Here is a 24,157-nt window from a genome sequence, read left to right on the forward strand (position 1 = left end):
TTGTAGAAAATGAATATAAAATTAGAGTGGAATAAGAATGTCATATTTAAATCAACGTCTGGCTAGAATATTTTTGCTGTTGATAATATTTAAGTACCAGGAAAATATTAGCAAAATGTGTTACGAAGCAGCCAACCGAGGAAACACGATAAGAGACTCCTCAGGCTTCAAATAAAAAGAAAATCTGCGTAACTGTAGAATTTGTATGTAACTCGTTCCGGATTTAAGTAGACCTGGAACTATTCCAGTAATTTCAGGTTCAAGTATTTTCTATCCAAGTATTTAAATAGATAAGTAATAATGTGTTTGTATATTTAGACTACAGTTGTTCTTTCTTTTAAGACAAATAGAAGAGCAAGTATTCTACATTTTTTGCTGAGTGTGGTTGATTTTGGAATATAGCTGTATGCTTACGAAGTTTTGGTATGCTATAGCTAAATATATAGAGACATTTTTATAATGTCGAATTTTGATATAATTATCTTTGTAATTCTTTCGATAATTGAAATTGCCAAATAGGCGCCTTTAATGGATATTTGAGTTCAGTTCGACGAATTGTATTAGGTTGTCTCAAAAGTTTCTTTCGTGAGTTGCATTCAATTATTTTCTGTGGGAGTATTTATATAAATAGACAATCTAATTTCTTAGACATTGATGCTGTAACAGTAATGGAGCGAAATGAATCGTACACAATTCAGTAATGTAACAGAAAACATAAAATATTGTGTATATATTAATTATTAATAAAACGAAAGAAACTTTCGGGACAACTTATACTTGACTTGGACTGAAGAGTTCAAATATTGGAATGTAGATAAATTCAGTAAGTAATCCCAATAAAAAATGTTTCTTTATCTTAATTCAGTGGCCAACCGAGTTTTACTACGCAGCTTTATGTTACTCTTTATTATCTGCCTTTTTATCGCATTGTTTTGATATCACAAAAATCTTACCTCGAGCTACATTGAGTTAAAAAACCTTGGATTATTATTCGGATATGAAATGTCTGTACACACAGAAGTGAGGGAGAAAGACTCATCACCGTTTAGGTTTCAAAGAATTAGCAATTGCCATCCTCCTGCTCAGTAAATAATTTACTATTAATAAATAAGTATTAATTATAGCAATGATCAAAGTAATGATTAAAATCAAAATATATAATTGATAAATTCTTGATATCAATAGTCAAGTTATGAATATAACATAAATATATTTAAAATATTATTAATTCAGACTGATACCACATTCCTTTCTCCATACAAATAATTATACATTAACTAATTGAATTGCAATACTCCTTTCACTACGAAACTTTCGGTTTTAATTCATACTTCTTCAAATTAAGTGTTTATTATTAAGTGTTCTGATAGAGTTTAAAGGGTTTTCCAAAATGGGTTTTAGAATTTTATTTTTTTTTTTGTAATCGGACACTTTTATTAAAACAAAAAATCCTAATGCCCTCTTCGGAGAATCCTTTATCAGTTGTATGTATGCGTTAACAGACACTAAAGTATATCATATCAATTGCATAAAGTGATAATAAAAATATACAAATTCATTTGAAATAATAGCTTTCTCAAATAACAAATTAGTTCGTTTTTACTTTATTTCAAATTTAACGAAAGAGATCATCCTCAACAAAAAGAATTCATTTTAATTCAGTTAAATAGGTCCAATAAATCGTCCAATAATTTGAATTTATCCCACAATAAACAATTTTACTTAATATAATTTTGACTAATATAACTGTGATCGCAAATATGAAAATAACTACGAATCAAAATAACGTGTTATTTGACATAACATCTTAAGCAATGTTATTTCAAAAATGATCACAGGTATGGAAATAATCACGAAACGAACTATCGCGCAATCAGAAATAAAATACCGAACGATATAATTTGAAAAGTGACCATGCTTCTTTTAACCCACTGTACTTCCGATAACGTTTCAGGATAAGCATCGTATGAATCCGATAAGGCTTGAAGACGTTACACGGAAGGAGTAACGGAGCATCGAAGAGGCGTGCAGGAAAGGAGGTACGAGTAGAGGGGGCACCGATGCGGTTCCCGTGTTCCACGGGCATCAGCCGAAGACAGAGGCAGCATTCGCGTGCCCTGCTCCTCAGTCGCCGATCCTTTTTGTATCGTCTCGGACCGTACAGTACCGGTTAGACAGTCACGCAGTCGCGAAGTGCTGTGAACTTACCTCCGAGGACTTTAAGCTGCTCGTTTTCCTGCGATCGACACGCAACTGGTTTCGAGTTCCATCGACGGTACCCACTCGGGTCATGTTCATGTGAGTCTTCCCCGCGAGCCGCAGGAAGCCTGGTCTTTTTCTAATTGAACTGCTCCCAATGGCCCGGGTAAGCGATATCCTGAAAACACGATTACTTTGCATTAATTCTATTTAAAAACTAAATTTACAGAAATTTCTTGTCAGATTTTTATTATTTAAGTGATGCTTCCATGAGGGAAGTCGACTTACTAGGATTTATAAAAAAGATTAGAGAAATATGAATTTGAATGTACGCTTGTTTTTTTATATGGATAACGAATGAGTGGTTTATTCACTTGTAACTTTCCTTGTGAAATGTATAAATCATTGACTGGTCAAAATGGAAAATTGATCTGCGAGGATTAATCAGAAGGATTAGACAAAAATGAATTTGGGTGTATGTTTGGGCATATGTGATTGACAGATAATGTAAACAGTTTCTGTAACTATCCTTGTGTAATTCGGAATGGGTTTAAATAATCGTACCCTGTAAATTTGGTATTGGCATTATAGGAAACTGTAGTATACTATTATTCGTAAACATTTGGTAAATTGTCTTCTTAGTGCAAAAGAAAAGACTCCAGATTTATTTATAAAGATGAAAACATGCGAATCCCTCAGGTGCTCACCTTGGAACAAGTTGAGCCGAAGAAAGACGTCGGCCGAAGGATTTTCATTTGTCTTTATTTTTTAATCTGAATACCGTTTACTCAACTTTGTTATTCGTTATGGACGGTCAATTACAACGATGATAGAGTAATTTCTCGTATTTCTTAATGTAGATAGATCAAGATTTTAATTGCTTTCTTAAATGCACGTCATCCTAACGTTAAAAGTGATTTTCAAAACGGCTGTAACTCATTTTAATTTTATACGCAACAGGTCGTTATGTCAGAACACATCTGGCATAACATTTCAAATAATCTTATTTCAATGACTGTACATGTATTATTTTCTATAAGTATCTTAATTGTCTGTGAATATAATCTATAGTGTTTGAAATTGATCTATAAACGTCCTATGATATACGTGATTTTCCCAAAAGAGTTTTTGCAATTTTATTTCTATTTTTAATAACAAAATACCCCCGAGGGTCTTGGTGTAAACGATCTCACATTTAAAATTGTAATCTTTATATCTTCATTAAAAATAAAAACATCGAATACATTCCACTCCATTTCTGTTTAATTAAAAAAAAAAGTCTTGGAGTCCCCTTTGAAGAACACCTCAAGAATTGTTAAGAGCATAATAACTGATTGCATTCCTATATGCAACGAGCTGCATCTTTGAGCCGTTGCCATAGTCGTTGACATTTATAAAATGCAAATTTCAAAGTGACTTGCTTGAAGCTTTTCCTTAAATAGTAACGTATTTATGAAAAGAAACAATTGAAACGTTAGAGCAATTACCGCGATGGCCAGCATATCGCACGTGATCTGCTTAAACTAACGCGAAGTCTATTATGGCATGTGTACATACAGTGAGTTCCTACTAATGCATTATACACGAGGTCCGTTCTATCTGTGCAACAATTAAGCTAGGGTTCTGGTTTGTTGAGTAATAAAATGAGCTATTTTCAGGAGCACGTGATTCGAAAACAAATAATCACGAGAAAATCAAAATTGATATCGTGGTTCGTATGTATTTACTCTATTTAAAATAAGTTTTATCACTGGTTTTTAATGTTTGTAACGATCTCGTTGAATATTGCAGCCATTTAAATGTCACAGTATGCCAATTGCTTCTCGAAAAACATTATGCACGCTAGACAAATCTTGAACACGTCAATTAAAGTTAAATGAAAAGGATTTACGCAATTGCACGTATAACGAGGCGTGCAGCATAAAAATATTTAAGAGACGTTGCGGTTGGCAGAGGAAATTACTGGGATATCTCAAGCTCGCGATAGGTGTAAAAATAAAATTGAATAACAATCAAACTGATGCCATTATCGATTGAATAATTATTCGTGTCAATGGAATGGATTGGACAGAGTTCTGAAATTGTAGCCATGATGTCGAGTGCACTTTTTGCACGGCTCTAATAAATTAAAAATTTTTTAGTAATATTTATAATGAATGATTGAACTACATGTTTACAAAATGAAGTAGCAACAAGTTTTTATAGTCGTATTCTATAATTATATAGCGTATCGGTGATACGAGCTATAAAATTCATTGCCTCGTGCCATCTCTGTCCATCTAACTTTGGTATCCTTATTGTATCAACGATCCCATTAATGTTTAGCGTTGCTTACTGATATTTTAATTACACATTTAAGGAATTTATCTACAGTTATTAGAAATTTCGGAATGATTACAGTAATTGGTGTAGTAAAAATATAACAATTTTTCTGAAGCGTTAAGTACATATCTGACAGTACATTTTTTCAATTTGATACATAATTTTTTGTGTTAGAATATATTTAAAAATAGCAAAGATACATCTAATCTCTCGTCACGTTTTTTTTTTAGTGTAACTTTCACGTAGTGTTTAGTATTCTGTACAAAAATTCTTGAATTTCACCTACGACAACCGTATGTTTCGTCCTCGAGTTTAACGAGAACTTTCATTATTCCTAATCTGTTGTCAAATTTCGTCTCAAAAACATGTTTATTCGATGCCTGACCTATGTACGACGACGCTTCCGCGAATTCCTACACAACAAGAATCTCTGGCGTTTCACCTCTTGTAAATGTTTATCAGAATTGAACGATTAAGAATTATCACGTTATCACGAGTTGACATAGCAAAGCAAACTTGGAGTACAGTCATGTGTAGTCGCATTTACGTCTGTACCTTGAACTCTCTCATGGACGAAAGGTCAAGAACGAAATTTGCAGGCCAGGAACGAAGCAAACATCCCGGAGATTCAGAGAAAGGTGGAAAGGCTGGGCAACAGGCTATATAGGGTGCTCCCAATACCCACGTGAATTACAGAAATGGCAACAACCAATAGAACCAGTTATAAATCGCCCGTGCACGTTAATGCGATACTTCGTGGATCACGAGAGAGTACCTTTCGCAGCACCACACCCAGAAACTCGTTCATTTCGCGGATATGTGACCGATTCGGTTCGTCCTCGGTCATTATGTTGCCATGAAACTTGATGTTTTGTTTACGATATTTTTAGAGGACTGGCGTGTCATACTGAATTGGCCCTGTAGCGAGTTTAACTTTAAATTACTCCGAAATCAGAGTTTTGTTTTTTTGTTCTACTCGATGAATTTACAAAATCAAAGTGGAAAACTGGTACTTGTGTTATTTAGTTACTGGTGAACAATTTTATTTTTTCGTTGCTTGAGTCTCTTTGGATTAGAGAACTCTCTGAACTACTTTTGATATTACAATTATTAACATTTTTTAATATAGATATTTAAATTAGAGAAAGAAATCACAATCACAGAAAATTATAATCTCATAATTCTTCAAACATCGTCACGAAATATTAAAGACATAATTTCAAGTTTCTTTTACAAAATTACCAAATACAGTCGAATATTCCAAGCAAAATCAAAACAAACCAGAACCTTGCTTTAACGTTAATAAACATCAAAGTAATCTTGAACCACTCAACAGAATTCATTTAAAATCGACTTCCTTATTACACAGAACAGTATTAAACAGTCTACTACAACTAAAGTAAATACTGCACTTCTGTTACCAGTTTCCCACCTGCTACATAACGGAGCAAACGGTGAAAAAAAAAATTTGGTTTGACTTCCCTGACGAACGATTCTACTGCAAACCATTATCATCTCAAGATTAATGTTGGAGCATTGACACACGTCGAGATGCCGTTAAGCACGCATAACCGCGCGCAAAATAGAAGTAATCAAATGCTCATTACCCATCGGTAGTCACTAGTTCAAGGTGCACTTGAATCGCTTATAGCGAAACATAAATTGTGTTGTGATTTAAACGTTCAACACGTGATTGAAGCTGTTGGATTCGATTCGTGCGTACTTCGCGTTCCGCGGTACTCTGTATGACGTAAGCGGTATTATCGCAAGAAACGAACAGTTATTTAGACGGTACGATGACCATCAGATCTCGTGTCGCGGTAAGATTGCGACTGTTCATCGCCGATTACACGAAATCTATTGCAGGAAGGAAACGTGCGACACATGCTTATTAGCTGCAAGGATATTATTACGTAAGAGAAAGCTCGGAGTTGTGCGACCCGATCGTTCCATCGCGCCATTTTGACCAGTCTTAATCGCTGGAAGATCCTTTCTTTCCTGTTTCTTTCACTTTCGCTCTCTTATCGGGCACTTTGCATAAGTAATCGCCTCGAAAAAGTTGGAAGTATTAATAATACATCTTCGATACTTGTAAGCAATTTAGATGTGATTAAATTAAACGTGACTAAGGTGTAAATTCCATTATTAATTTTTACATTATAATATTCATTGCTACACATAAGACTCGTCATTATAGCAACCATTATATGCAGCTATCCTGAAGAATAGTACCCTGTTCAGTATTGCTTTTACCAACTATAAATTACATTTTCATTAATTCCATTACACAAGAGGATAGTTCCAGATTTAACTCATTTCCAGGATAGATGAAGACATTGATATAAGAGAAAGTTGAATTTTGTAACGAGAACTATCTTTTGATGATATAATTTTTTATTTGAGTGCAACTGTGCAAATGCAATACGCACAGTATTACATTTTTAATGATTATGCTTTAATATTCCTATATGCAGAATGATGCACGCAATTAAATCTTGTAATCATCGATAAGAGATAGTATCTCCATTGTTCTAATTATTTTTATGTTAATCGTTTGTTCCATGTTTTTATATTAATCTTTACTTAGAAAAGAGCTTCGACATGTCTTAGTTACAGAATCACCTTGTACATTTTAAAGTACATACTTTATTTGGTAATTGTTTCTTTTGTTCCTGTCTGACGATTAGCGATTGGTACCATACTATCAATTTGTCACCAAGTTTTTCGTTGATAATTGTGCAACATTCCACGGTACGTCACAAAAAGAAACGGAAAACGAATTCGGTATTATACTGTGCAACGTTATATCCTATTACGTTAATTTTCTTTTCATTCGCCTCGTTGCATTCAGGAAGTGCATTTCCACTTCCTCCGCGACTGATACCAACATTGAAATTGACTAGTTTTTCGCGTGACTCGCGAAATATGATTTCCCAATGTGACTTTAATTGCATAAACACTGGACGTACACATACATAGCACTGATCACATATACTAATCGAGTTGTTAATAAGTAAATAAAGAAACTCTTAAGAAATTATTCAAGATAAAAATGTAAATTATACTTGGAGATATCATTGTTAGTATAAACAAAGAACGAAACGATGACTTCATCACATAATTTCGTTATTTTATTTACCAGCGGCATTAAACAGAAGGAAAGATGTTTAAATCTCGTTTTCGTAACGGAAAAGTCACTTTCCCAGTAGAATTTCTTTTAGAAGGAGATTTCTTTTCTCTAATTGTCGCTAATTACTGTCGCATTCGGACAATTAACTGGCAAGTAAGAAAGTTCACTTCCTCAGAATTCAGTTCAATGTTTCTTATTTCGTAAGACAAAGAAAAATTTAGCATTTAAGAAAAAAGTATATAATTTAACGTGCATCGCTGTCGCAGACGTCAATTTTCATGCTCGGTACAATAAAACGATAGAATAATTATGGGATAAGTCTATGATAGCCATTTCAATCGTTTAGTTACTTTCAGTATGAAAGTTAATATTGTACTCGAATCACGGAGAATATTGCTCGAGTTTTTCTTCGTTTATTATAGTTCTTACTTCGTATTGTTCTTACTTCGTATTGTTCTTATCGTTCAGTTTTCTTATAGCCTGTACTTATAGACAATCGAACCAATTAAATAGAAGAAAGCGAGTAATTTCGTGTTTCGATTTATTTGTCGGTCGATTCGCACGATCGTGAGGAATGATCGAACATCGATACTTTCACCGATTCTGGATCACTTTTTTTATCGCGGTCTACAAGGAAGGAAAGTATGGTAATAAAGAAAAATTATTTTACGGAAAAGCTCGTTTTAAGATCCCTTGGTCACGTATTTACTATTAAAAACTACAGGTGCATGCATGTGCGTATGATCCCAATGCATTTGCTTAAACTAGCAAATGGATTTTCATAAAACTTTATCGGTATTTAAATTTAATATTCTCGCCTCACGATTGCATTTAATTTTCATCAGACATAATCATAAAAAAGATACAATTTTCACCCATAGATTATAATGATTAATTCTTAGATTTTCTAATCGTTATTTATAAATGGTATGCAAAGTGTTTTGTAAAATAGATTTTAGAAAGAAAGAAATTCTACGTAGAAAAATGAAATAATGCTCAAATAGAAACAAAATTAAATATAACACATACGGTATTTGTTTAATGTAGGAAAATGTTATGATGTGCGATTCCTGTTTCTCGGATTCTTTATCGTTTTCATCGGAAATTGTGTAAGAAAACATCATGAAATGTAAATCGAGCTGCGATACAAATATGAATCATAAGGCTCTATGAGACCACATTTATTATCATCGATACGTACATTCTGATTAATTTTCATCGAACACCTTCGATAATAACGATCATTTTATTTCTGTAAAACTGATAATAATTTACAGAAAATTGAAACGTAATAAGAAATCTTTACTCTCTCTTTGTTATGACATTTAATATTTGCTTCGTAAAATAAGCATATATAGCATAGTTATTTATTTATCTGCAACATGTGAGCAATTAATTAAATAAGAGGGGAGCATTGTCGAACAAAATTTCTTAACATGGACCGCCAGAGACCTGATTTCTTAAAGTAAAAGCATACGACTTTTACTCTTGGGACGTACTGAAGTGTAAAACTTCAACGAAGAGCCTAAGCGATCTTTCACAGACGATGAACTATAATGTGAAATATTCACAGGGCAACGTTCACGATTTGCAACGTCGAATTAATTGGATTTCAAATTAATGGATGCTTCTAAGCTAAAAATGTATTATAAATGTAATGTATGCTTATTTCTCTATTATTAACTTTGACGTCTATTCAGACAAGATACTCAATGACTAATGACTACTTTCAGCAACATATTCATACGTTTTCTATATCGGCAATGACAAACTGAAAAAGAAAGAAGAAATATGTTACAGTCATCTGTTACCAGTCACTCGGTGTCTCCTTTGAATAAGATATTAAACGAAGGATGAATATGAAAATCAACACTCGTATACAAATTTGGAACACGAGATATTACTCAAGGAAACATAATTTAATTATATATTTGACTCAAGTAACGTTACAATTTTTGTTCTAAAATTTCAACATCGAAGTTGTTCTTGAAATATAGTAAATAAACCATGAAATCCTTGAATACATCATTGCAGGTGGATACGCTACTTAAATACTTAATATCGCTCCTGATGTTCTGTACTCTAAGTGAATGATGCTTAAAGTAGAACTTAAATAGTGCATAAACAAACGCACTTTCCCTTAAGAAGAATTCCCTGTGGACAAGTGGAGCTCACGCATGATATTTATAGATGTACATTCTAAATTGTTTTTCCATTCAATTTACATGAAGTTTAATACTACAGAGTCAGCAACGGAAAAATAGAACATGCATTGCGTTTAGAATTTATTTATCAAACCATTAGAGGGAAGCGTTTGTCTTGTCAGATGCTAGTTTGAATTTTCATTTTTAATGAGTAAAAGTAACAGGCTCTACATTGAAAACATAATTAAACTCGTGGGAGAAATGCATGGAAGAATGCCTAAAAATGAATTGCATTATTACTAGCGGATATTAATTGATATTCAAATATTATTCAAATGATTATCGTCAAACAACCCCTTATTATGAATTCTATTTTATGATCTCGTAATATTCACATTACGTTTTAATATTATTCAGTAATGGTATATCGTATTTAAAGACAGAGAAGAATGGACTACCTCAATGAAAGGATACTGAAACCAAAATCTACGAATCGACCGAACCTTTATAAAAGAATTTTCGAAAGTATCAATGTATACGGAAATAATTTTTCCAATTTCATTCTTTTATATCGTGGACCCCCCAGACTTCCTAACGATACCTGTTTTCCGAACATGATTCGGCTCTTTCTTGTATCAAATTACACTTACAATGTTACTCTTCATAGTTCATAATCATATCGTTGTTCGTTAGGTAATTACACGTCACAGCGTAAATGACTTCTTCACGTTTCATGCACTTTGGAAGTCGAGAAACTGTATACATGTATTTCGTAGTCGTTGCGATTGAAATCTAAGCCTAATTAAATTAATTGTTATAACAATATGTAAACACATTTGTTTCCTGCTGAATTGAACTTGAAAGTTTGCATGAAAATAGCTCGACGATGAATTTCCAAACGATAAATTTTCAAACGTAAGCCTATTTATTTACTAAATATACTCAGACTATTACATATATAATGTTTTATACAAAAATTAACGATACTTTAATTATTAAATAACAAAACTACACCGTCAATTTAGAAAAGTATGACACTCATTTCTCAACTCTCTATCGCAAGCATTTTATTTTACCTTTAAAACCAGTAATCATTTCTTGTTTTTTATACATCGATAAATTAATTAATGCGCAAGCAAAACAAAGAGTGACAGAAATCCTGTGATGCTTCCTCGGTTAATATTATTACACAGATTGTTTTCATTGAGTTCGCCGTAAGGTTATGCAGTAGTGGGTTAAATAATAGTCGGAAGTTGTGGCCATGTGTAAGAAATACGGACAATGCATTTCTCTCATCTCAAAGTATAAAGAAAATCCTCATCGTAGGAAAAGGTGATTACAGTATTCATGATATTCACCCGTTATGCCATTTTTTTCATCTAATCAGTATCTTTTCATCACATCTATTCCACCGCAAGTCGTAAAAACTGCTTCTCCCCGATAGTATAATTTTATTTCCGCTGAACAGTTATTTAAATAAACATGGCCTTTATCGTGATATAATTTGCACCATGAATGCCCATCGCAACGAGAATCTAGCTCTAGATTCTCGTAACAGAATCTATCCTCGGTAACCCACATATTTCTATTTGTTCAGTTCCAATCAAGGAAAAACGAAACGTCGCGAAGTTAATTAGACTTCGAGCCTTATTAAAGCTCAAGAAAGAAAAAAGAATTGAACCGCAGAAGTAGATCGGATCAGGAAGCATAGGAAGAGTTTCTTGATTTATTGTCTCTTCGTGAGTATTCCCTGACATTGTTCAACCTACGCTCCTAACTAAGCGTGGGCGTTTGATATCCATACAAAGCATCCCGATTGCATTCAACGGTTTTTCAGCTGTTAAAAAGCAGTAATTACCACCGTGGCTCGTTATGTAGGAAGTGCGTTGCGCAAGTTACTCGGCGTTGGCATGATCCGTTCCACGGAGCTGGATTAGGTTCGATTCACCGACATTGTAATTGAATCTTCCCCCTCCACGACGTTAGACGCGTGTAATAGAGCGATGCTTCGTGGTTCGTTTGAAAATTTCGATCGTTAAAAGAAACTGCTGGTCTGCCTCGCGTTCGCCTCCTTAAGGGGCCGTTCTTGACGAGCGATGGCTCGTTGAATCGCTATTGCCAGGAATTCTAGGCGGTCTGATTATCATCATGGCGAAGAACCGATGAAGAATGCGTAGATAATTTTATCAAATACTATAATGCACTATATAAAAATATACAAGTTCATGTTATGCGACAAGATTTCTCTTTTCTGTGTACCGTCCATTATTGTTCATATTAGGAGAGGTTCTTCAACGTTGATCGCAGTTTGGATATATAGGAATTCCAAAAAGGGGGAGGGAGACGTCGAGGTGCGACAAAACCATCTGTACAAATCTATGAAAAAAAAGTGTTTGAAGTTTCATTTGAAGTGAAGGTGGTGTTAATTTTGTATAAAAATCATCAATGATAACGAGTACTTGTATATTTATAGTTTTTATTCTTGCAATTATTAGAACTGCACACGTTTTAATAATATTGCGTTGAAGATCTTCCGAAGTGAACGATCCATTTTTGAATGTAGTAAAACTTGCATTCACTTCGTGTCATTAATTTGTGTACGTAAAATGTATGAATTAATCCGCCATAGATATCATGGCTTCGTATGCGAACTGGTATTCGTAACTCTCGCGATCATCGCGTCACGTCTGTGCCGTTCTTTTCGACGTGTTAATCGATCAGGTTTCAGCGACAGGTGAAAATCCTGACAGCGGAGGCTCGTTTAACTCATCAGAAATGCAAACTCGTTCCATGCTACTTACCAGAACCATGCAGAATTGGAACGTACACATACAATCTCGATAACGTAATTCGATGAAGTGTATCTCGTATCGATGTTATGATTCTTCTCCTATGACACACGTACATGAAAACTGTACCCTGAGTCGAGGATCTGATAACAACATCTAAGGATCGGTTGTCCTTACTATTTATCCCTACTTGGCTTTCAAGTAATTTCAAACTACGGAGTACTTAAAAGAATCGAAGCATAAGTATAATTTTCGTTGCTTCATTATAAGTATATATTCATAGTTCTTTTGGCTGTCATGACGTTATATAAATTTCTCTTATTTATCTGAGCTTTGCTCGATATATGAACGTAGAACTACCATACAGAGTCCAATCATTAAAATATGTTTGAGTATGTGGTCAAATACGAGTCAATTAAAATTCGAGTTACGAATACTCTGTTCTCTGACACTCTGTGGACGATGAACTTTTTGTGTATCTGTATACGTATTCTATGAACATAATTTACTCCGCTAAATAAAAACATATAAGGACTTACGAAATGACGTTCTATGTAACACGAACACAAAGTAAGATGTTCAGCTTCGCAAGTACCTTGAATAACGTCCATAGAAGCAATGAATAATCTGATGTCAGCAATATTTCGTTTCTTTTCGCACGGTATAAACAGAAACACGACTGCGAATTCGTCAAGCACGATTTCCGACCGGAAGATTGCCTCGAGAAGAAAAGTTGCAAACTTCTTGGATAGAACGATGTTAAACATTAACCGTAATAACTAGTAATTTTCTCGCTTTCGACGAAAGTAATTAAAGCAAAGTAGGTTCCTTGTTAATTGAATTTACTCCACGAACGTATGTTTATGCTAGCGATACTGTACTTCTCCCTAAAATGAAATCCATCAGTGACAATATTTTAACAGTAGATTTACGATCGGTCAAAGTATCTTCGATTGCTTTTTACTTTTAAAGTTACCTTCTAAGAATCATTTGATCACATTTATATTTAAGTACAACCATAAATATATAAAATAAAATGTATAGAATAGAGAATTTGAAAAAAAAAATATATATACGATATTAATTGTAAACAATACACGGCAAATAGAGTTATTTTTAAATCGTAATGCGATTATCTGTAAATTGGCAGTGTTATCTTTGCGAGGATTCACGCTCTCTTACGGATGATCAAAAAGTCTACAATGACTACGTTGGAGCGTAACGAGTATAAAAGCAAACAGTGGTCAAAGGTTGGAAAGTAGGGCTTCGCATTATTGCGGAATTAGCACACTTTTACGGAGTCACAGGTGGCAACGACACGAATCAAATTTTATGCATCTCCCGCTACACTACGTGTACCACTTCTTAGTCGATCGCGAGGTTTCAGTTTCGGTGAAACGACCCTTCACTTTTGACAGACAGTACCATGCCTTCCTTAATTTTCCATCGTTCGTCGGGGTAAAAATGTTACTATTGGTATTCACTTTCCCCCATCTTGTTGCAACATAGAAAATTAGAGTAATTGTTCGCTTGGCAAAAATTACCATTTATCGGCGTATTAATTTTTGCAGACCTTAATGTACCTTTATTAAAGCTAGCTATGTTTTACTTGTAAATAATCAAATTACATGATCGATGGAAAATAAATATCTTTAGAGGAAAGCGAGCTATGATGTCTAATTTTTCTTAATTAATTTTAATATCTTAAAAAATACAATATAAGACAAACTTGAAGAATTATACTGTGTTGTAGACAAGGATTAGGAACACCGCTATATATAGATTAGCACTTTTCACCACATGTGCATACACTTTGGATAAACATAATTTGCACGTAAAATAAGAACAGCACAGACTCATGAAATGACCCGATAAATGATCATGTAAATCGCCGGAGAATTACACCATCTGCACAACAATATTGTCCAACGGTGAACGTATAATACTATTACGCATAAACAGCCTGGCTGATTCGCCTATGCTTCTACGTTGGCATGACATGCGGTTCGAGAGATGGATGGCGGAAGTGTGAAAAGCAAAATGGGGAAGTTATTGCACGATATTGTGACAATTCACGGCAGGGCAATTTTTCAGAGGCTTGCGTTCTTATCAAGCCACGGTTGCCATAATTTGCCACGACCATTCGCGATCCGCGGGTAAGGGGGGACATTGTGTGAAACCAAATTTCATCCCTTAATATAAGATTTATTACATATTTATTTTTTAGATTCAAGTATCAACAAATTTTTAATTCTGTATTGACAGACAGGTGTTTAATATTAACCTTTTCTCTATAAACGACAGTTTAAAGCACCCCAACGTATTTCAACTCCAAAACTTTGGGAAAGCAAATTAACCTCTCCAAAAAATTGTAACTAATGATCAAATAGCTTCCATTGCCTCGCTAATAATCCTTTTTTATTTATTTACAACCTTTGTATGCTTTCTAATACTAATCAAATAATGTAAGTTTCCTATTAATCCTATAAAGTGGTTTATGCAAAGTATTAATGACTCGTCAGACCAAAGTTCATTACTTTTAAGTTGAAATTAACAGAGATTGTTTATCTCCTGAGAATTTTTCATCTGCATCTCATCTCTGTCCCGCGAACAAATAGCAGAATTTCTTGGCGGTGGTTTCGCGCGGCGTTCCCGCAAACCGATCGGTGGCCGACTTCGATTTCCGTGCCCTTTTTTCTGCGGTTTCATTTTTTTTCCCGCCATTTATCGCGACGTAAAATCGGATCGCGCTTCCGCGAAATCGATACCGTATGTTTGCTAGAGCAGAACGGGGTTGCGATATTAATTCCGGTAGACGTGAAATACGTATGCATTTCGGCGGTGCGCGACGGTGAATATTGAAATCGTCGATCTGGATCGTTCCACCGTGACAATCGTCGTATAACGCCGTTTCTTTCCCAGTTCGGTTTTTATTTTTACCATAATCGTTTCGGTTCTTCTGTGGTCATGGCCAGGACTGACGTTCCTGAGGTTGTTCGAAACCTTCAAGAGCTACAAGAAGTAAATTGTTAAGAAGTAAATGTTTGTAAATTATAGAGCATGGAGCTTAAATATTTTCCCAGACGCATCGCACTTCATTTTCAGGAGCCTTTCTTAAGAGTTTTATTCAAAAATAAATCCAATTGTGAATATTCTTAGTTCTAAATAAATATTGAGTTTTTTCAAATTCATTTGTTACTTTATTTCCTCAATTACACAGAAGAGACTATATTTTGCATTAAAGAAAAAGTTTCAACACATTTTGAAATCATCTAGTCTCGCTACGTGAAACTTTACATTCAATTTTCAAATCCTCCTTTCAAATTAAATTTCAAATGTTTCTGAGTAATTTTCATCGGACGAATGATCACATTTAAAACTGATATTTAACGTGAAATTCCTCCATATCTTAACAGTCTCACATAATATTTAGAACGGAATAATCCAATAGAATCTTATCTAGCAAATTGGTGGTTATAGTCTTCCAAGCTAGTTGCTAAAAACTTTCTAGCGATAAAGAGCAGTATCGCTATAACTATTCCATTGAACCGATTTTTATTCATATTATTACTGACATACCTTATTACAGATATAAACAAAAATAGAAGTAGATGAATTTAACTACCTTACTAATTGAACTACTTACAGACTTCAGTATTATTATTTACAATGTATTCTGACAGCAATTAAATTTGGATCATTGCTTCATTTCGACGTTCATAATATTAGAGTAATTTTCGTATAACACTATTAAACTTTAATGTAATAATTAATGATGCACTTGATATTATTCATACAAAATGAATATAAAATTAATTAACTTGGAAAAATTCGTTCAAAATGTTTACATTTTGTCCTCCGTAGTTTAATTGATTATATTTTAGTAATGCAACGTGTATGTTTCATGTCTGATGTAGAGCTGAGAATCAAATAGACTGTATTATCGACGTGTATTAGTTTTATTAGTCGTTAAGTGGCTGCATCACCTTGTGTTTGACGAGTGTGTAAAATTGTGACGTTAACATCATCGACGGCATGCACACATTATACCGTTACACCGCCACGGTGTGCAGAACAAACCAGAACCGCGAAGTGCGCAGCTCTTGTGGAGGATTTACAATTCAATAAGTCAATGAGAAACACGTAACGAGAGTCCATCTGTAATTGAGATTGAGCTGTCGCTGATAACTTTGCAAATGCTTCTGTAATTGAAAGTTAAGTATGACAAATGTAAAAAATGATCAATTAATTAATTAATCATCTCCGTACCAAAGTACTAATATTGATGAAATATTAGAAATCAACAAATTTTAGTCACTTTAATGATTTCTTGATAACCATAACGCACATGTGTGACATTTATGTTAAATTGTTTATGACGAAATAAAATTACTGAATGCCAAAGTGCACTTCTATACTTTACTCAGACTAGAATGAAAAATTACTTGTTAAATAGTACAATAGAATGAACAAAACAGATAATTTTTATACGAATAATACATATTCAATTAAGATAAACATCGAATTCATGAAAAACTAAAAAGAAATAAACAGAAACACGTTTACATTTCCAAATGATGCTCTGAAAGACCAGAAAAGTTTTCTCATCGCATTATGAATTATTACTGTAAAAACAGGTGGTCTGTTTTCTTCCTACAATTGCTAATTTTCCTAGAAAAGAGATTGTACTCGGAACAATTAGCATAGGGACTCCGTTTACAGCGCATTGTTCACCACACTGGCTACTCTCGTTATTACCCTAGAAGAGTGTGGCCATTGATGGCACGCACTATACCGTTAAACCGTCACGCTGAAAGGATTAAAACAGCGGAACCGAATAAGTGTGCGTGCGATTGGAAAAGCTTCTGACCTTTCACTTTATCCAGTTTGTTGTTTGATTAGCAATAAAATACATCTCACGTCCCACATACTTAACGAAAATTATGGTTCTCTGGACGCAATTATTCACGTTAATTGATAATAATTCAGATTAGTTTACTCGCTCGAAGTAAAACTTTCGAAACCGTGCATATCTAATCCAATTTATGAAATAAGCAAAAATACACGATACATACTTTCGTAAGCTAATTAAACCTAAGCGAAAAGTAAACTCAATGTAATTAACAACATAATTAGAATTACTTACATTTTCGTTTATTTTAATCGAGCACGATTTAATTTTATATTATATTGATGTTAATGCTAACAAGTAAACGAGGTTAATTACACATTAGATTGAAAAGAAAAACTATAATTTACAAAATTAGAAGAATTAGTTTCACTAATGAATATGAGTAATTTATATTATGATAAAATTTTATTTTGCGCCAGGTTGATTAATGTGGCAATGAATTTTTCGTTGATACATTTATTCTAAACGCTGTCTAACTGTGCTTCGAAGAAAAATTTGATAAGAGCATGATGTCAATAAAGGCCTATTAATAGAATGAACTATCAATGATTACCTGCTTCGATAATGTTAGGAATTAATACGAACCAAGCTTTTCATTTACATAAAAACGATTTCTAAAGGAATCATGCTTCGTTTAACAGATGGTAGTTTGAATATTCAACTGAAAGTGACTCTGTTGAATTTTTTCTTGACTATGACCTCGCGATGAAAATGTAATAATGAAATTATGATTATACTATACAGGGATAATAATTATTTTTGTAGATCGAAGTCAAATACTTACATTAATAATAAAAATAATTAAAGAAACAATGTACATACAAGAGGAAATTTATAGATTTTCTTCTTATAAAAACAATACCATTTTATGATTTTCATGTATGATTTTAAAAGATACCACGTATTCTATTCTAAAACTTTATCCACAACCTGGGAGTTAAAAAGAAACAGAAGAAAAACTTAGATTAACGCGCAAATAACAACTAATATTGTAATGAAAGTAAGATAAAGTCTTAATCTCGTATTAGAAAGGACTTGTATCTTCCCTCGCGAGGTTTACCCTGTGTACTCAAAAGAGCAAGATAAGAGGAAAATAATTCTGTAACTGTTAGTGTCAATTCTACTTTCACCATAATATTTACTATTTCACTTAAGTAGTAGAACTTGAAGCCTACGTGACGTTGTACTCGAGGTACAGCACGAGCCATATCGTAGCGAAGAAGCTTCGGTGTAGAGTGGAAAGGTGTGATTGAAATCGATAATCATTAATTACGAAATGTTCGTATGACACCGTTGTAACTGAGAAGCCGCGATGTTCGTGACTTCGTCGGCTTATGCGCCAACTAACTAATGTGGTTCAATCAAGTATTGACCAAGGCAGCTGAATACCCTGACGCAGCTCTAGGAGACATTACTTTACAGCCGGGGCTTTTAAGCCAATTTCACGTCGGGTTTCTTCGCTCTAATACCCAACCCAGCACGTGACCACGCGAACGGCAATCGGTGATTGTTTACGATTGGTACCCTTCGCCTAAGGTATCGAACCGTAAAACCCAAAGACGAGTGGTTCGTTTTAGCGGAGAAACCAGACCGTAATCGAGAGTGGTAGCCATGATTCGCGACGAAATTGACAATACTTTCGAAACGATTGGCGAGAACATATTTATAGAGGGAGGCATCGATCTGTGAAATTGACAGGATTCTCGTATTCTAGGTCAAAGGCACTAATTCCTCGTTGTTTGCGGCAAGTAACTATTCTCAGAACAAATGTTCGAAGGAAGAAATGGCACTCGTAAAAATGTAAACAAGGATATTTACTTTCTTCTATAAATCTCGAAATTTAAAATAAACTTGAGCTTCGAGGAACGAATTCTGGGGTAGTTGAAGTTTTCATGAGACAGTGATCAAGATAGACTCCTTTCGGGGATTCGTAGTATATAAATAAAATAATGGTTCTCAATTTGAACTCTTCCAATTCAGAGCCTACCAATGTTAAGCAATATCTGGATAATATATCTTTAGCATTGACGATATCGTTACTTATTTATGAATTTTATCTTCGACCAATAATAAATGTAACAGATATCCAAAAATTAGCGTATGCCAATCTAATGATTCATTAAGCAGTGATTAAGTATTAAAAGTCATAACGATTGTTTCAATGATATCACCAAGGAAAGTACTATTTAAATTCTTATCTAATGTTGTATTTCACAATTAAAATATACCAAATCATTTCAAGTAATCAAGTTTTGATTATTTTCAGCCTCGATCACAATACTTCTAACCTAGGATATATTTTTACCTGTGATCATAAATTTATCAAAAATTCGAATTATTCTGAATTAATAACACCAAGGTAGAGTATTCAGAAAGTGCACCGAAGCATCAAAATTAAACTGAAATAACACCGTCAAGAAAGAACACCATGTTATTCTCGAAATCCATTTTGAAAGTGGTTATGCAAAGTCAACTGCAGTAGAGGTATAGAAAGTCAAATTCGTAATGGTTCGAGTATTGGTGGGATACGTAGCAGGAAAGCATTTGCATGCTCGAAGCACATATATGCACTTGACAAAACGTTTCACACGGTTCGATGTACATTTCCATTTAATCTATCGGTGTTTAGAATGCAGAATCACAATTTCACACGCAACTGTCCTATAAATACGAAGTGAAACAGACATTTGTACATTTAACACAATTCGCGTCGTTGAACTTATCGCGTGGAATAATTAACACCTGCGTGTGCACGTTTACGAGATTATGAAATTATCTGTGTACATTAGCGTGTCTTGTATTTCCATTTCAAAGCAATATGGAAATTTTAATTGCAGTTTTAGGAAAGGAAACAACTGAATATTGTTTGAAATGAAAACAATTGAACATATTTCGCGGAGGCCTATAATAACTGTTTTCTATCCAACAACTACTTCTGTTTAGGAACAGTTGTCCTCAGAAAATGATCCTCTATTGAACTCACCATAAGCATTGAAACTAATTGCATGAAAAAATAGTATACTTCTGAAATTCATTTGTCAATTATTATTTATTATTTCAAACGTCATTCAAAAGACTGGCAATTATTGGAAAAATTATTGTCACAAAAATCAGAGGAGAAAAATGAGAAAATACTTGAAAAATTAGGAAGATATAAACGATGTTAAATGATATCAGGACGCTTAGAATTTTGTTGCTCATTTAAAATTTATATTGTAATAGACTGCAGCTGACTCTTATGATCCATAAATGTCCTGTTCAATTTCGTATTACAAACTGACATTCGAAACCATGAGTGGCTTCGATCTTTAGGTGGCTTCATCCAGTAACACAGACCACCTATTATCATATCTAGAATACTTTTTCCTACCCTTGCAGAACAAGAAAAAATATATTTATATTTTTATTACTTCCACATGTAAAACGTGTATGAATCTATTTTTTTAATTTATTAAAAATTATTTCTTCGGTTTATTCAACCTTGACTTTAATTCAAAATAAAAAAAATTTTTAATTTATAATTATGTTTCCCATAATAACTGCAGTGTTTGGTGTATTTTTTTAAATTGATCTGATCTAATATTTATTGTTAATATTGATATTCGTTAAGTAATTTTGCGTTAACTAATCTCGTAATTAAGTTAAATTACATGCATGCCTTACAAACCTTAATTTAGGTAAACTGATATTAAAGAATTAAAATTCATCATTTTTAGCCTCGCCACAACAGAAATAAAATATATAAAAAGCGTGGACACACTTTTAATTTTAATACATTACCACATAAAGTGACTAAATTTGTATTTTCTAAATCGTGTCAAACTTGAACTAAAATGCATTTATACAATGTTTGAATGATGTCCTCTGTTAGACATACAGTCGCAAACTGGCTTAAGAAAAAATTTAGTAATCAGTTATAAATTATTGAATCACATACCATATCAAACTTTTACAAAGGACTTAATTTGTATTCGAAATTATAATTTTACCTATTCCGTAAAAATCAAACGAGTAGCGTTATGTAACTGACCTTCCTTTGCACAACAAAGAATATCAAACTCACGTTGAACGTATAAGTCTACTGGAATTATTATGGCATTAATATCGAAACCGTGGATAGAAATGACAGAAATTCAAACGGCATGGTCTTCTTACGAGACCTATTTCTGAGCGCGAGCAGAAGTGCGCCGGTCTTACCGAGCCCAATCCTATTAAGGGGTTAACAGGTATCTAGTTAGAAAACGAACGACCCAGTCGTATCTCGCACCTGGTCAGATGAACAGTGTTCGTTAATATCACTTGCACTTAAATGAGGTGCCGAGATTTTTGAATTCCCGAGCGCGAGTCACAGTTACCGAAATGGGCGACATAATTGGTTAGTAAGAATCCACGTATCCAAGAACCTCGTCGAAGAATAATTGCGAAAGTGTAGTGGCAATAATCTAAGTATCTGTATTAAAATCTTCGCCATAAAGTTGGCACGCAATTGTCGCCAGTACGAGGGTGAATTCTGACGAAAAACAATTTCGGATCGCAGTGAATTCTTTTTCAACACGTAGAACAAAAAAGTTGCAAACCATTCCTGATCATAGATAATGTGAAGACATCGAACAGGGTGTCGGTTTAACAATTGCAATGGATTTTTGTGGGTTTTGGGAGATTAACGAACGAAATTCTGGCGTCTGTTTATTAAAAAAGGGACATGAGAAGAGAAGAGAAATTGTAAATTGAATTATTATAATAAGATATAATATCGTGTTACGTAATCGACTTTGCTGACTTATAGAGTACCTTGTATTAACTGAATTATAAAATGACTTTGCAATTTTAAGGTTCTTTCTGAACTAGGATAGGTGTTTATGAAGTTATTTAATTAATAATCGTGTAAACGTTTGTTGCCAAACTTATTTCATGTTTATGTGTAATATGAAATACAAAATATAAATATATTATAGCATATAATACAGAATATAAATATATTTAACCCTCTATAGCCCAAATTATGTTAGACTTCCGAATAAATTCTACGATAGAGTCATTAATAAACATTAATAATGGTATATAAATTAAAAGGAAAATTTTCATCTATACTCGCCCTTGTGTGAGAAGTTGCAAGACAGTTATTACACTCAGATCGTTTGTAGAGCATTCGATTGCATCACAAAAATAATAAATACATATCAATGATGGAGTTAAATCAGAGATCAAGAGTGAGAATAACATAAATGTGCATAATAGAACGTTAAATTTCTATTCGTGTTAAGTTCCAAAAATGTATAAATTCCTTAAAAGACCATTTCCCACAAGGTTTCGTTTCGAGACGTCTTTTTACCACCTATCACATATACGTATAGCACTAACAACTTTTCTTCTTGCGGTTCACCGCAACTTTCTACGAGGCTTGATCTAGGAATTGCTTCATTACTTGAGTTTCCATTCATCGACTATAAATTTGCTAATAACTGAAGGGTGGAAAACACTAACAGTGTAATTTTCCAAGTAATCGATAATAACTTTGCCCGTTATACTATAATAAAGTTTCTCTTACCAACTGAACGGGCATAAAAATGATTTCTAACGTTTCCACTCTACTCATGCGTTCGTATTTCTTAATAACGAATTTTCACTAATAATTTACACGACCTTTGCTACGACCGACTCGTGTCATTTGAAACAAAAATTATTGCCTTCCCTTACTAACAGCATTAAATAAAAAATTTTTTTAAAGTATTCCAAAATAATCGCATTTCCACTGCTTGAAAACCAACGCTTCGTAAATCCTTCATTTATTGTAATTATTTTTTAACTTTGCTATTGCAGAAATGACCGGTGGTGGGACCAACATGGCGTATCACGGTCTCAGTCAGCATGTAAATTTCGACGCGATTCCCGATCCTGGGGATCGTTTCGTTTTGGAGGAATTGATCGGCGAGGGGACGTACGGGGAAGTTTATTCCGCGCAATGCAACGAGACTGGCAATAAAGTCGCGATTAAGATACTGGAGAATGTTGCAGACAACATCGAAGAAATCGAAGAAGAGTATCTCGTGTTAAGGGATCTCTGCCTGCATCCGAACATTCCACACTTTCATGGTTTATTCTTGAAACGAGCGAAACCTGCCCAGGAGGAAGATCAATTATGGTTCGTCATGGAGGTATTGTCGCTCTAATTTTCGTCTCGCAATACAAACAGGAAAGCGTAACGGATATGCAATTTGGAAGATACATTCCATATCTTTCAGTATCTCAACACTTTACCCGCGGCCATTTTCGTGGCGAACTTATGTTAATGTAGTACTTCTTTTTTTACGCATATGCAGAAGATTTTCTAAAATGTTTAACTGCCCTGGTCAACTTCTTTAAATATTACGTAGGATAATCTGTTTTACGTTATATCTTTGGTAATTTTGAAATGTTGTGAACATAATTTAATAGAAATATTTTAGAAATCTTGAGCAACAAAAACATTAACCAAAACAATTTGTTTTTTAACCTAGTTTTAGTTCTACATTAATTTACCAAAATGGTGGATAAAAATATCTGTTTAATATAGAATTTAAAAAATGATTGAATGTAAAGGCACAGGATCAATTTCTACACCCGATATTTCATTTTACTTTATGATCTATACTCGCTATAAAAATTAGTTCCAAATAAAAAG

At 33.7% G+C, this 24,157-nt stretch overlaps 1 protein-coding gene across 4 annotated transcripts in view; it reads left to right on the top strand.

Annotated features, from left to right (window-relative positions):
* Positions 1 to 2,142: 2,142 nt before the first annotated feature.
* Positions 2,143 to 24,157, top strand: part of LOC128886513 (myosin-IIIb-like) — a 32,784-nt gene continuing 10,769 nt past the window's right edge. For 3 of the 4 annotated variants that reach the window (XM_054141471.1, XM_054141473.1, XM_054141474.1), the window contains exons 1-2: positions 21,718 to 21,871; positions 23,317 to 23,651. In XM_054141471.1, coding sequence (XP_053997446.1) covers positions 21,856 to 21,871; positions 23,317 to 23,651 — 351 coding nt within the window. In that variant the 5' untranslated portion in view covers positions 21,718 to 21,855. Of the gene's footprint in view, positions 2,366 to 21,717; positions 21,872 to 23,316; positions 23,652 to 24,157 lie in introns of those variants that run through there. The other variant, XM_054141472.1, reaches the window with a different exon arrangement.

Source organism: Hylaeus anthracinus, unplaced genomic scaffold (assembly GCF_026225885.1).
Source record: "Hylaeus anthracinus isolate JK02 unplaced genomic scaffold, UHH_iyHylAnth1.0_haploid 11982, whole genome shotgun sequence".
In the NCBI taxonomy this organism is placed as follows: domain Eukaryota; kingdom Metazoa; phylum Arthropoda; class Insecta; order Hymenoptera; family Colletidae; genus Hylaeus; species Hylaeus anthracinus.